At 46.8% G+C, this 15,333-nt stretch overlaps 1 protein-coding gene across 1 annotated transcript in view; it reads right to left on the bottom strand.

Moving 5' to 3' along the window:
* LOC119465898 (constitutive coactivator of PPAR-gamma-like protein 1 homolog) overlaps nucleotides 1-8,441 on the bottom strand; it is a 66,060-nt gene extending 57,619 nt beyond the window's left edge. Inside the window, exon 1 of the mRNA XM_049657941.1 lies at nucleotides 7,345-8,441. Coding sequence (XP_049513898.1) covers nucleotides 7,345-7,989 — 645 coding nt within the window. The 5' untranslated portion in view covers nucleotides 7,990-8,441. The remainder of the gene's footprint in view (nucleotides 1-7,344) is intronic.
* Between the last annotated feature and the right edge of the window lie 6,892 nt (nucleotides 8,442-15,333).

Raw genomic sequence — 15,333 nt, 5'->3', positions numbered from 1 at the left:
CCTATTACACAACAAGGCCTGATGAGGAAGTTATCACTGCTAATCTGACAGATCTAATAACTTGCTGCTTCATTGCGAGTGCTGTGAATGATGCCTATAACAATGCAGAGCTCTGGCTTAACTTGACTACCTGGGGCCAGATTTCGCTATTACTTTTTTTCCAGATTCATTTGTCTCCCCCCCTCTTCCGTCCCTGGCTTGTGCGTTCTGCGGCGTGCCGTTTCTGCCAAGATGACACTTGGCGAGACCGTCACTGGCATGTGCAACTGAACACCGTGTGCCTCTTTCATAAGCAATGGCCATGTTTTCATTGGACTGCAGTTACCATCAAGTACCATGGCAGGAACTAAATCTATGACCTGATGCGTTCCGAGAGCATAACGCCAAATTTGGGCTCATGGTTATTCCGAAGGAGGCGATTCTCACAGACGAGGCTGTTTATGCCATGCAGGAGTGGTGTACAAACGAGTATCACTATAGCATTCCAGTATGAAAGGTGACCTTAGCCATTCAAACTAGCCAAGATATATGCAGCTCATCCACTGCTCTTGCCGTTTAGAATCGGTACATGGCACAGGAACCCGAGAGAAAACCGGTGAAATGCAGTCAGCTTTCATTGTAGTGGCTATGCCTTAAGTCAAAATGGGAGCCCGTGAAGACAAGTCAATTACCGAGCGGTGCTTTAAGAAAAGTGAACCATTGCTGATTCAGAAGAACAAACGCGGTGCCAAGTACGTCTGTGTCCACAGTCACGCAGCACCATTTTGCGTACAATGCTGTATGTACAGCCAGCACCAAGGTTTGCGAGGCTATGGGTGCAGCAAAACAGCTGCATATCCTCATTTGTGCCCGCAGACAGTAAAACTGTATTTGCATATACTAGTGGACGTTGGAATTCAGTTTTTTTCTTGGATACTGTGCAATGCAAGCTTGTGATGCTGATTATGTTTACTATACCTGTGCATGCATATGTGTGTGCAATGTGGCCCACTTTCAGTTACTTTGTAAATATATATATATATAATTATGAATCGACTATGCCATCCTTACGCAAAATTTTCATGCCACTTTGCCTTACAAAATAATCAGCCATTTGCACAAATATGAAAATCCTAGATTTCCTCCTTATCTATTAAGGGTTATTACTTGAATCAAAGAACAAACAGTACTTAACCCTTAAATGCTGTGGACAAATTCCAAAACTTTTATAAAAGTGAAAAAAAAAATGATGAAAGTCACTGCACATTATTTTCCTGTCAGAATCACAAGAAACTGAACACATACACATGTGCAAAATTTACAGAAGTTCACCGCACGTTGACTCGTCATCGGCCTTCAGAGGATGCTCATTGTGATGGCGAGTTATTTTGTCAACGGCTGTTAACCAGGTCAAAACTAAGCAATTGATTTCTATCTTAACTAAAACCATGCAGGGGAACAGGTTTAGCAGTCTATTAGCGACAGGTGCCTAGCACTTACTAGCCAATTCATAAAATTCTGAATGTCAGCTACCTTACTGCAGCCCTCTTACAAACAAAAACATCTCCTCCACAGATCTGCTTCTGCATTTTATTTCAGAAATGAAAGGAGCCTGCTACCTGGCCTCCACAGCTGCTCACAATCCTCCACAGAGGATTGACAGCTGCTGCCAGTTTAGATGGCGGCATGGAGGTTGGGGAGGTTTTCCGAAATTCAACACTAGCGCCTCCTTGCTATTGCATGACAGATCTGAGATAAAGCTCAATTTCCAGACTAGTAACCAAATAAGGAGAAAAAAAAAATTCAATGAAACAAAGAAGCCAGGAAAAGGCAATTTTAGGTATGTTCATAGCAGCTTTTTGCAAAAGGAATTTTGAGGACATTCAAGGCACTGATGAGACATTTTCAAGGACTAATGCGCCATGATACCCGACAGCTTAAAATCAAATTAAATTATGGGGTTTTACTTGCCAAAACCACGATCTGATTATGAGGCACGCCGTAGTGGGGGACTCCAGAAATTTTAACAACCTGGGGTTCTTTAACGTGCACCTAAATCTAAGTACACGGGTGTTTTCGCATTTCGCCCCTATCGAAATGCGGCCGCCGTGGCCGGGATGCGATCCTGCGACCTCGTGCTCAGCAGCCCAACACCATAGCCGCTGAGCAACCACGGCGGGTTACCCGACAGCTTGAAGACAAAGCAAGTATTTAGCAATGAACAAACACCTCCTCTACATGGTACAAGAAATGAGAAAGTGTTGGCCATTTTTCGCATAAACCCTCACCAGCCACAACAGACAAGATGGCATCGTGTATACCACAAGGACGCTAATCAGATCGTCTTGACTCTAGGCTTGCATAAGCCTCGTGGTCAAATATGCAAATAAAATTTGTTAAGCTTAGCCAAAAGCAACATGCAAGGATTCTTAAGTGCTTCATGATAGTAGGGGATTTCGAGGCCTCAAAAATGGTTTTAAGAGATTGCAAGGGTTTCAAAGGTCCCTATGAAATCCTGATATGGTACTCATGTTTTTCCTCTGAATCCCTGAGTGCCCCGTGCTTAAGGCGAAAATGTAGTTTATGTGCAGTGTTAGCTATCATAAGAAGCTTGCAACTTAAAACAACATAATGCTAAGCAAGTTGATATACACTCATGCTAGGAAAAGCAAAGATTACACAATGACAGCCTTCACATGCTATCTATGCCTTGCAGAACTGATGTACAGAATTTTGCAAATTGTCCACACATCCACAAATAAATAAACAGTTGTACCACCCACGTCCCCCACAGCGGCTAAGGAGAGACAGAAAGTAAACTTTCAAAATACCTCAAAAGCTATACGGTTCGGAAAATGAATCACCTAACGGTACAACCTACTCAGTGAGCCCGCCTGCCTCACAATATGCAGCTTTGCGAGAAGCAAAACAAGCGCGCAGCCGTAGACATGACACGCAGCTGTCAAGAATCGCCAGAACCTTGCGCGACCTTTTGACATGAAATGTTAACTACCAAATGCAAGGGGCTGCAACGTGTCTAACGCGGCAGGCTAAGGCCACAGTGCAACGCAAGAAAATCGGCTGGTGCTTGTATTCAGCTCGAACACTATAGGCACCTCTCATTTCAGTCCACCTGGCCCCCGACGAGATTACGGAAGTGCTACTTCTAAAGAGAAATGCCATAAACCTGCTTACAGTCACTGAGCTCTGCCAGAGATTCGATGAACCAATTCCTTTATAGCATTTAATATGCACTAGGTCGTTATTAGAGGCTATGTTCTTCACAGCCAAGCAACAATAGCAAAAGAGTTTAAAACCACGCTAATACCTGTGCCATATGTGCAGGCTAATGCAATTACGTGTGTACGCCTGTACATTTCTGAACGATATATACCTGAAGTTGCTGTAACACTCACGCTTTTAACGAAAGCAAATGTTGCCCAAGATCAGCCCCAAAAATACTTTGCAGGCAAAAGACCCAAGAAATAGCAAACAAATTATTACATTTATCCCCCCCCCCCCTACATAGAAATATTTCACTGTACTTCAGAAATAGATCTTTCATGTACAGGTGCAGCAGCTGGGAGCGATAGTACACATTCGGCAGCCAAAGATAGTGACAACACATTACACCTCAATGGCATTAGACTTAAATGCCATAAGTATGTCCATGTGGCACCATGAGCATGCATTGAACTTTAGGGCATAAGGCGGCTATGCTAATTTTACTTTTCTGCCAATGTGACATGCGTACAAGCCTTCTTCAACGATAAAGATAACTGCAAATACCTCTGCATTAGTAAGATAATGCCAACCATACAAAAAGGAATTCAGCTGCTTTTCTAAGAAAGCAAACGACAGGGACGTTAAAAGAGCACTTACATAACATTTTTGTATTCATCTGCGCGTGTTTGTTAACTACCAAATGCAAGGGGCTGCAACGTGTCTAACGCGGCAGGCTAAGGCCACAGGGCAACGCAAGAAAAATAGGCTGGCCATCTAAATTTTTTGAAAAAGTACTGGCAAGTGTCAAATACCTTAAATTATTGTTTGGCGTGCTTGTTTGTGCACTAGTTCGGTACACGGGAGGTGGACACGTCATGAAGTCGTGATGCACCCGACTAGCTCTGCTTCTGCAATCACTGCAGCTGCCACCAGCCAGCTGCCGCACAACTCTTTTCAGCATAAAAATAAATAAGACAGCCTTGTTAAGGTCACATTGCTGCCAAAACCGATACAAGAGCAAATACGTTCTAGGGGAGAGATGGGTTTTCGGACAAAAAAAAAAAAAATGTTTAAAATCTTTATTCTTCCAAGTTACAGTGCTGGCTGGCACCTTGTAGGTTTACAATTTTACATGCTTATTTCGAATATGAGGTCCATTCTTTAAAATCTAATTTGGCTGTATTTCCGTGCTAGTTAACCATGTAAATTTGCCAGAAAGATTTGCAGAATACCAGTTCCTTAGATTTCACAAGATATGGTATCAATGGCTTTTCCATGACTCAAGAAATCCAATAAGACTAAATTTCAAATGTCTACCTTAAAACAAAAGTTGCATAAAACCTTAACTCGAATAAAGGTTTTTAAATATTTTTGGTCTAAGACCCCCAGGGCTATCATCCCTGTAATTTCCGACGTACCTAATATGCTACAGTGATTTTGATACCTCAAGATGCTGACAAGCACGAGAAACAATGGGTAGCCTATAGTAGAATTTTTGATATGCTGGAGCAAGTTTTCAGTTGTGCATAGTTCAGCAAACCAATTACTAATTACTATGGTAATTAGGTTTCAACTCTAATAACATTTCATTTTTTTTTTGTACAAACCTATTTTCTGTTGCCAGAAATAAAGCTGAATGAGTTGCTCTAATATTTCTTGATGTGAAACTGTGTTTGGGCATTACAGGGTTAACATGCTCACTAATGCAGATAAGAGCATCGCAGATGTTTAAAGACAAGCTTCACAAGAGGCAACGCCTAGCACTACTGCCCCCAAGTTATGAGCGGCAAGCACAGGGTAGTAGAAATCAGGTGTTTGAGGACAAATCTTGAGTGGAGATGCCAATGTTTAGAATTTAGCCTGCAGAATAACAACATGACTCTCACTTCCACTATTTTGTGCGCACGGCCCAAGTTTCCAAGAAAGTAGGATACAAACTTCATTCAGGGCTGGTATAATGTAACGTCTCTATATCCAATGCAATTTCTTGGTGAGCTTCGTCAGTGGTCAGAAGCAGCACTCCAACAACTTTATCAACTGGATCAGCCAGTCGGGTGGATGATAAGAGTGACATAGTATCGAGCGAAAGGAATGCCTACATTATGCCAGCCCAGATCTCTACACCTAAAAAAATTGCAGGAGATGCTTTTTGACATGAACGAGAGGACCAGCGCATGTGCATTCATCAATGAAGGCCTATCGGACAACAATGGGGGCTGAACCCCCAACTGTACTCAGCAGCACAATGCCAGAGTCATCACTGACCCACCATAGCAGGTCGGCATGGGAAATGTGTTACTTCACAGTTTGCTTTGCTAAGCATTCTTCCCTGAAATGCGATCAGAGTCCTAACCCATGACATGGCTCTCATCAGCAAAAAATTATAGTCATTGACACAAATGAGGTCAGCTTGGAAAACCTGCCAATTTTATATTAGTACGACAATAAAAAAGTTGGGTCACAAATTTGCCAGGAGGCAGGACAGGAGGTGGTGTGCAACAATTACACATAAAAATTTTTACCCATTCTGGGGACTATGTTGTAAAAAAAAAAAAAATGACACATATACACACAAGTTTGTTTCATAAAGTCTGGCAAACACCAGGGAAATGGCCTGTGCAATTATTATTGTGCGACATTTTTGTTGTACTTGTGCTGCGATTTGTATTAAGCATAAGAGTAACCTTGCGAATAAGAAATTAACAATAACTTAACAATCCTGTGTGGAGTTCCTTTATTTCAGACTTTGTGCTCGCTCATATCCTGTCAGTAATGCGACAGCACGCAGGGATGCCAATGCTGTTCCCGACAGGAAAGTACTGGGGCACACAGCGTGAAAGGAAACTGCATGCAAGTCCTGTACACTTTTTTTTTTTTTTTCAAAGAAAATATTTCATTTGCCATTGTGGGTATGGCTATTATCGTCTGGTGATCGTCTGAAACTTTCAGCGCCCGTGTCTGTGCTCTCCCTTCGTCCTGTTGTTCAGCGCTGTTTCGTGTTCTCGTAATCGTGAACCAACCAGCCCAAATGCGTACCCTTCATACTTATAACGTTTCAAAGCATCAATATATGCCCGCCGCACGACGGCAGAAGCCATTGAAACTCGGCGCATACCCGCTTACGCACGCAAAGTGGCGATGCAGGAAGCTTTGCACATGTCCGCCCACTTGGGAAAGCATTACGCAACGTACGGTCCCCGTCAGCTCATGATATCAGAAGCATACAGAATGAGAGAGAGAAAAAAAAAAGTAAGCCCCGCCTAAGCTACGACCACATGTAATGGTCGCCCGGCTGGCTACGTCGAAACCACATCCCTATGTAAACATGTCTCGTGAGCATTCGGCCCTGGCACGAGGAAGCGCTTACACAACTTTACTCAACAATACAATAAAAAAAAAAAAAAGTCCAGCAAGTCTAGTGAGCGGGTTGCTGGCTGCGCGGTCCGCTGTAGTGCAACGTACGAATCGTGGCACGAATGCAAATATATTCTCCGCCAGTTACAAGCAGAAAACTTGGCGGCCATTCTCTCACGGGTCAAAACGCGAAGCGTCGGCGGCAGCAAATGAATGAATGAATGGTGTGGTTCATTTTCCACAGAAGGGTAGCGGCGCCTTCATACTAGGCTTTGGGGCTTAGCCCAGTTTCGCTTCAGCGTTGACTACAAATTATATTTTATAAACGCTCCGCGTACGAACAATGCCGTGAGCAAACCACCACGACCGCGAGACTCGGCTGCTGTCACTCTAGCCATCACGTTCGTTGACTTATGAGACGCGGAGTTACAGCATGCAACATGTAGGCAAGAGTAGGACACGGAAACAGCTGCGTTCCATGTTTGGGAGCTGCTAGCGCGCTGTGGTTTTTACAAACAACGCTTAGTCGGCGTTGAAACGGTAGCGATCGACACGATTAAACAGCACGGCGACTACCCAGGCAAACAGAGGCGGCAGTTCCGGGAATGGATTAGGCCTAACGAGCCGGCTCGCAGTGCTAACATTTTTTTTGAGCGGGTAGGCCTACAGGCACACGCCGGTAGCCAGCGGTTGGGACCGTACGTTCGGCCCCTAGTTCCAGCGCGGACAAATCGGAAGAAAGTGAGCGGGCGGGCGCGAGCTCCGCGAGGAGGTGAGGGCGCTCACCTTGTACGTGAGCTTGAGCTGCGCCGACGAGAAGTATCGCGGCGGGTCGAAGATGGCGTACTCGGCATCCTCGGCCATGAGTCCGTGGAAGCCGTTCTCGCGGCAGAAGGCGATCACCTCCTGCCGGTGGTCGTCCATGCTGCAGAGCACGGTGACGTTCAGGTGCCGCAGCGCCATTCGCAGGCAGGTCCTCAGGCAGACGGGAGCTATCCACCACACCTTGGGCGGCGGCGTGGCCTTGGTCGCCACATGCTTGAGCACCTGGCCCACCTTGCGTCGCTCGGCCTGCTGCTGCCGGTGCCATTCTTCGAGCCGCTGCGGCTCGAGGCTGCCGTTGAAGAACACGGCGAGCTCGATGTTGTTGTTCTGGATAGTCTGAATGAGCACGGACAGGAACTGGACCATGCGGTTCCACTGGCCGCCGCATACCCAGTCCGAGAAGTAGCCTCCGTAGAGCCGGTCTAGGCAGCACTCCCCGTCGACGACTAGGCACAGGCGGTTGCCGGCGGCGGCGGGCAACCGCGGGTTTCCGCGACCCCCGGGGCGGCGGACAGCGGCGTTGCGCGCGATTTTTAGCAGATCCACGGGAACGCAGGCGCCCGGACAGTTGGCCTCGATGAACTTCTGAAGGGCTTGGATACCCATGGCTCTTATCTCCCTCTCGGGTGCCGATCAGCACGGAAACACACGCGCGCACAGGCGGCTGCAACACACTACGGTACGGAGCGACGCGGTGCCTGTCGCCGGTGAGCGGCCATCTTGGCGGCGGCTAGTCGACTCCTCATGTGGCGAGAGAGGAACCAATGCCCCGCCGCTGTGTGAGGACTACACCCACCGTCGCCGGCGGTCGTCGCTTCGCTGCGGGAGGCTCGCCGGCGTCTCGCCTATCCGACGCCTTCCGTCCAGTGGTACGCGAGCCGGAGGAAACGGATCGCTCGGAAGAGCGGCCCACACGATCACCCGGGGCTCTTCTTTTCTCCTCAATGCGACCAGCGGCTAGCGGAAACGAGTCCGCGGGTGCCCACTTACAAATCGCGACTAGAAACGCACGCACGACCGGCAGCGGGGATCAAGTTCAATGAGCGACGCAAGAACGCTGGGGTCGAGGGTAGATGACATTTACCGCCGGCGCGGGAATTTTGGCTTGTTTTTGTTGTCCCTTTCGCCTTGGTTATAATTGGCTGTACGTACTACGCCCCCCACATTAAAAGCAGTCCAAATCAAAATAGTCTACGAATTATCTGGTTAATTTTGGAATGAGCGGCTGAAGCTTTATATAACTGCTTTAGTTTTGTGGTTTTGCAGTCATGGTATTTCTCTATGTGCCACTTTATGGCCTTAGAGATTGTGCTACAAACGTTGCCAATCTCAGAGGCCACGTTTACTTATGTGTTTATTCTCTTAGTTCACAGATGACGCCACCCCACCAGCAAACGTGCAGCACGATTTGCGCGGCCATGAGCGCGGTGAATTTGACGCTTTGGTAGGCCAAACAAGCTGCTGCTGGTGGTCCAACTGCGCCATTTTGCTACAATTCTGCTTGTCTACGCCTTGCTGCGCCCACCGAATTGCAACTTGCGCCACGTGCGCCAAAGAGCTTGGCCGATCTTTGCTTAACCGCGTAGAAGAAACAATCTCTACTGGCTTGGCTCACAATAGCATGGAGCAGGTCCAAAATGGGTAACAGCTGTTAGCTGAAGGGAATGTATGTGAGCCTGGCTACTGCACTTTTTGAGCTTGAAGAGCTGGAAAAAAATTAATGGTTACAGCCTCTGACAAAAATGAATTTCCATGTTGTCACTGTGCAAGATGTGTGGGTTAAGTAGAAAAGAAAATCAGTATTTATGCTTTTAAAACTTGTTTTACAGTGCAAACAAGACATGCTCAGATGGTGCATGTAGGCGCGTCTGAATAGAAAAATTATTGAAACTTTTTGATACAGCTTCGTGTAGTCATTATCTTATTGCCGACGAAACAAAATTGCTTTGTTTTTCAGCATTTCTAGACGCTTTTATATTATGTCTGATAGCATAACACTGTTCTCACTAGTTTATAAGCGCTATTTACATAGCCAAACGAGGTCTGTTTGCAACGTACCATGGTTTCCTGCAGTGGGCACACGAGCTAAATGGCTGCGTCTATCTGTCTTGCTTGTGTCCATTTCCTCTAAAGAAGTAGTTAATAATTGTGCACTAGTAATCTATAAGCTGTACCAAATGTCATGCACTTGCTTTTCAGAAACGCAAAATTTTGTACTACAGAACTGCTACAAAATGCTAATGTAGCTGCTCCTAAATTGCTACGAAACAGCTTTTTTTTTTACCTTCTCCAAAAATTTCTCCAAATCCTAAACTGGCTGGACCACCACTGTAAGCACCATAACACGAACTTAGCATTAGTGATTATTATCTATAGGGTGTTTTATCGATGCTACAGCGTAAACGTCGAGGATTCATGACGTTTACTAATTCACCATTCAAGTCATTGAACTAAATTACTCGAAGAGGCGGACATGCTCGAAAAAATCGAAATGCACAATAGGCGAATAAACAAAATTCGCTAATTAGCTTCTAGCTGATTACTTTACAGCGCATGTTGAAATTTACGAACTGTAGCCGGTCAATTAGCAATGCGTATAAACTTGGAACGAATTCTCAGAATAACACCAGCCCCCGAAACTGGTGTCATAGCTCATACCAAAGTGTTCGACGAATTAGATTGGCGTCCCAGTTACTTTTTTGTTTCAATGCAAAAAACGACGTTCTGTTAAAAATGTTTAACAGAACGACGTTCTGTTAAAATGTTTCGCCCGAAAGGCGAAGCATAAATTGCGATAGCAAATTAGTAGAGAGCTATTCGGAGTAGGGATAGTAGTTTTATCGGCTGCATAAACTTGGACACATTCGCTTACTAACTGAATTAACAAGCGTGGTGTCAGCGCGCGCAAGCAAACATGAATAGAGCACAGTGAATGACCGCAGACAAGGTCTGTCAAAACGCTGGCAGCAAGCGCAGCCGCCGCAGGGGGCGAAGCTCCGTGCGGTCTATCGCTTCAACGGAAACTGAGAATGCAAATGCACAGCGCATACAAATGTCAGAGCGCTGTGGAGATAAGAGACGGTGCGGGCGACCGCCACAGCGGGGGCAAAGTACAAGCACAGTTGTTGGCAGAGTTGAAGCCGCCCCCCCCCCCCTCCCTCCCGCGCTGCCTTCCCGCTTTCGCGTGGGAGATTGCCCGCCTTTTTCATTTTCCTGTGCTGCCCTCTGCCGCGCGCCGCTGGAAACGTTTTGGTAGGGTGCTGGGGCTTTCGCCGGTTGATTTGTGAACCTGCGCCCGTGTTAAGTGCGCATCGGTTGTGCGTTTCGTAGATCGCGAATAATTATTAATGGCTTCTGGGGGACAGCATGTCGTTCCTGGAAGCCATGTAGCACTCATCAACTACATACATGTAGGGTGAGCAGGCCTGAGTGTGCTGTTTTGTTTACAGTACTGCCGATAAAGGCACGCTGAGCTCCCTCTGCCGTAGCGGCTGCTTCGGAGTTTGTTGGCGCTAACTCCTGCACTTGCACCTCGCTTTTTTTGTAATTATTTTTAGACGTTCTTTAGACATTTCGCATAAATAAGATGTTTTCGAGTGTGCAGCCTTCCGCGTCGGATTTAGCAAAGCGATGCACTTGTTTACATCCGCATCTACAGCCACAGATCGTTGTTAGCGTCAAAAAATGGTGGAAAGGTGCATATATGAAAAGGCGCTGATATGAAAGAATGTCGAAAAGTATAATTAAAAACACACATATCTGCTCATATGAGCCGCGTTGTTCCATCGTGAGACGAGTCAGTATGAGCGGCTGAGCCACTTAAACAATGGCGGCTGTGATCCAGTTACAAATATTGGGCTGCTAATTTATTACGGATTCTCGCTTTTCTTTAACTTCGCGATAGTTAGTTTGCGCGTGTGATAAAACATTATTAGAGCAAACTGTGCTCGCATAAGCGCTCATTTAAAGGCCGTGTTGTTCTCCTGCAAAAACGCGGATGCCATCGCTGACACCGTTGGTATATAACTGAGCGAAGCGGCTGTTTATGCTGCTGTACCGAATGTACCGTCTCGTTTCGGGTTTGACACAGAGATAAAGAGTACATCGCAGGAATTAAGGAATGTGTCAGTATGCCAACACGTAAAACCCCACCCATCTACGTCGCGAATACGACCGGCAGCCTACGGGAACGGTGACGTACAGATGTTGGCACAGGCGTTGGGCACAGCGCTGTGTCCCCGCTTGCAGCTGATTGTGTACGCGGCGATAAAGCGAAGGGTAGTTTATTTCAAATCGCTAAGGCTAGAATTGGACTATAAAAGCAGTTTCCTTCATTATAACTTGCTTACTTTTCAGTACCAGTCCGCCGGTAGCGGGTGCGCGAACTCGACGGCGCCAGGCCTAACCTTCGCTGAACAGGATCAACATTGGCTCAAATTTATGTGCACGGATTGAGAGGGTCGAATCTTGTGCATTTCAACTTCGTAGGCATGTCTTGACTCACTTTGAGCGCGACTATTTATATATACTAACGGAGCCGTTGCGGCTATCGCGTTATCGGTTCGACGGCCGATCGCGCGGCGTTCGGCCGAATGATGGTCGGCACGCTGATTTTATCGGTGCCGTCGACAAGAAAGCCCATCGCAGTACGACAACTCGCGCTCGTCGGTTACGCCTTGTAGGCCTGGTATGATAAAATGGCCTCAGCGACACAGTGCTGAATGGTCGGCCAATCGTAGGCGTGCGCGTCTTGTCGGTGTCGTATCGACCCAGTGTTACCGCGCCTTGAACGAGTAAGTGAAGTCGGGCCACACGCTGCCATTACCAGCAAGCGAGAACCGACGCTGCATGAAGTATTCGTCAGCAACGTGTTTTTAAGTGTCGTCCAAGTGTAACGCAGGGGTTTATCGATAAATTTGCTATTACAGCCATCAATTCAAGGCGCAACTACGTGGTTCCCTGTGCAGTCTAGACGAAGCCCTCACCGCTTTCTGTTAAAAGTGGAGTTGCAGTCTTACGCTACGCACGTTTTCGGTACCGCACCGACGTCAAGCTACCAGTGAAGTTTCAACGAGGTACACAGCACGAGTTTTCACTTGCAGCAGCGCGCGTGCGAGCGCATTTTTTTTTTTCGGGGGACGTTCCCCCGAGACGGGGCCGCACGGCCGCGCGCGCGACCCTTCCAAAACGTTTTGCGACTAATCCGCCAGGGCAGGGCGCATGCGCCGTAGCGCCGTGAAAAGAGGCGGGTTCCCCTTGCGCCCGGTCCCAAGATACGCATTTGGTGCCGCAGCAGAGAGTCGCCCCACCTCCCTCCCTCCCATGCCACCACGGCCTTTCGCGCGACGGTCGCGTTTGCTTTCCGCCGTGCGTTCGCTCTCCGTGATAGCGCGCGTCCTCCGCGCGCTTTCACTCGCGCATACGGCGCGCGGCGACGATTTTATCGCACTTGGACTTTATACGGAACCTTACGGCGGCCACGACGGCGACGCCGACGGCAGAAATCCGGTTGAAGTGTCCATATAATTGCTATCGCAATAAAAGGAAATAAAAGTGGAACAACAATGCATTTTTACCGCTAGTTTGACGGCGCATATAACGAAGCCGGTGCCGTCATTTAGAATTCCTTCCTAGTTGTAAGCATTTGCAATTTATCTCACCGGCTACAAGCATCGGCGTCTAGTGGAAATAATCATGCCTAACCACATCATCCCGAACCACTCCGACCACACAGGCCCTCCACGTGGCGCATGGCGTTAGTGAACAAAAATTGCATTTCTCCAGGCGGGATATCGTCGGATTGTAATTTGAATATACGAGAAAAAGCCTGATAAGCAGCCAGGGATCTTTTAATGCTATCGCGTTCCACTCTTAAAGGAGAAGCTTAAGTGCCCTCCAATTATGATGGTGTTTCGTTGTACTTTGGTTCTAGGCAACATTGAGGGGAATGTTGGAAACCGAGCCTTTCTAAATTTTGGACATGCGCGCGTCTCTGGGCAACAGCAAACAATTATTAAAATAATCAGAAAAGGTCCTAGGACCTTCACATCTTGATATAAGACTGCTTGAATTGCTCCTGTAAAAACGTCTTCCTAGCAATGCATTTGTGTTTAAAAGTGAAGCCGACTTTAAGGGGATCAGTGTAAGCTTGGTCTTTGTAAGCTGGCTTTCCCACGTTGCCTGTTGCCGTGAAGCCTATTCATAAAGAAAAATCTGATGTGAACGGAGCCCGATAACGCTATCGCGTTCGACTCTTAAAGGCGAAGCTTAAGCGTCCTCCAATTTTTTATACGCTCTCAGAGCAATCCCGTTTAAAGATTAGAATTTCTATCTGCCACAGGCAAATCGAGAGAATTCTAATAATAATAAAAAAAAGAAAAGACGGTTGGGGGGGGGGGGGGGGGGCGCCCTTGCACTTCCCCTCTACAGTTTCTTGCCAGCATCGCGCGTGTTAGCTGAACTCCGATATTCTCGGATATGCTGGACCGTGCTGGAATTCATCAACTCGGGAACTGTAACTTTTTTTTTTTTTTTTTTGCTGAGCAGAGAGCGCTATGAGTGTGAATGTTCTTGACTAGATTTCCGATTGCTTTTAGTGCACGGATTTGCATCGTAACCGGATCCTCCTCTATCACGTATACGTTCCGATTGCGCGTTTTGTATAAACGTTCACTTTCAGATTCACTTTCACGCACACACAAATACTTTGTCTGAGTTACGCGCAGCGAGGTCGGCAAACGCAGATGCTTGCTTGAACGTGACGACATCAACACGTGCGGACACGTTCACGCGTGTCTGCCCTTCTGATTGGTCGAGGATCCCGTAGGTTCGTCAGCGCTGCACGTAATTAATGAGACAGATTAGAAGTCGCGAAGTAAGCGAAGGGACACTCAACAAAACAGATACAGAGGTTACATAAGAATAGTAAAGAAATTAACACACGTAAAGAGGTTTGTAGGCAAAATTGCAGATTTTAATTGAGCCCTGCGAACACAATTGCGTTGGTTCCGAGCAAGAACCTTTCGCGATGGCACTGGAACGGATGTTCCGTCCTCTAGCGATACACACATAAAGATACATACATAAAATACATACATATATGTTAAATGCATCTAAAGTTAAATCTCGACTAAACGAAACCCGATTTTACGACAATCTTGATTCCGCGGCGCATGTTATATAAAGATAACGTGTTTAAAGTCTCAAAGCAACGAAGTGCGCTCTTCATCTCATGCGATTTAATAGATTTTTTTTTCTTAGGGGGGGGGGGGCGAGTATTATTTTATTTACTTACGGTGGTGACTGCTGGTTTTAACATTAAGTGTTCAACCAAAGTTGACGAGTCATACGCATGTTGATAAAATTGCAAGAGGGAATGCAAACTGTATACTGTCGTACAAGCGCCATACATGTTATACCGTAATTAGCAAAATACAAGCATATATAACACGAAGTTTGACTGTATATATCATACAAAATATATCCTCATCAGTAGCAGCAGTATATTTTTTATGTCCACTGCAGGACGAAGGCATGTCCCAGCGATCTCCGATTACCCCTGCAGTGTCTTGAGCTAGCTGATTCCAACTTGCGCCTGCAAATTTCCTAATTTCATCACCCTACCTAATTTTCTGCACCATTGCGCTTCCATTCCATTGACACCCATTCTGTAACTCTAATGGCCCGCCGGTTATTTTTATTGCGATAGCAATTATATGGAGACTCCAAAGCAGATTTCTGCCGTCGGCGTCGCCGTCGTCGTCGCCGTCGCCGTCGCCGTGAGGTTCCGTATGACGTCAGTGGAGATGAAATCGTCGCCGCGCGCCGAACGCTGTATGTGCGAGTGAAAGGGCGCGAGGGACGCGCGCTTTCACGGGGAGTGAACGCACGGCGAAGAAAAAGGCTAGGCCAAGCACAACGAAGTCAACCCCAGCATTTTCCGGAATTTCT

Source organism: Dermacentor silvarum, chromosome 10 (assembly GCF_013339745.2).
Source record: "Dermacentor silvarum isolate Dsil-2018 chromosome 10, BIME_Dsil_1.4, whole genome shotgun sequence".
Lineage (NCBI taxonomy): Eukaryota > Metazoa > Arthropoda > Arachnida > Ixodida > Ixodidae > Dermacentor > Dermacentor silvarum.
This window is presented reverse-complemented; position numbering and strand designations above follow the sequence as displayed.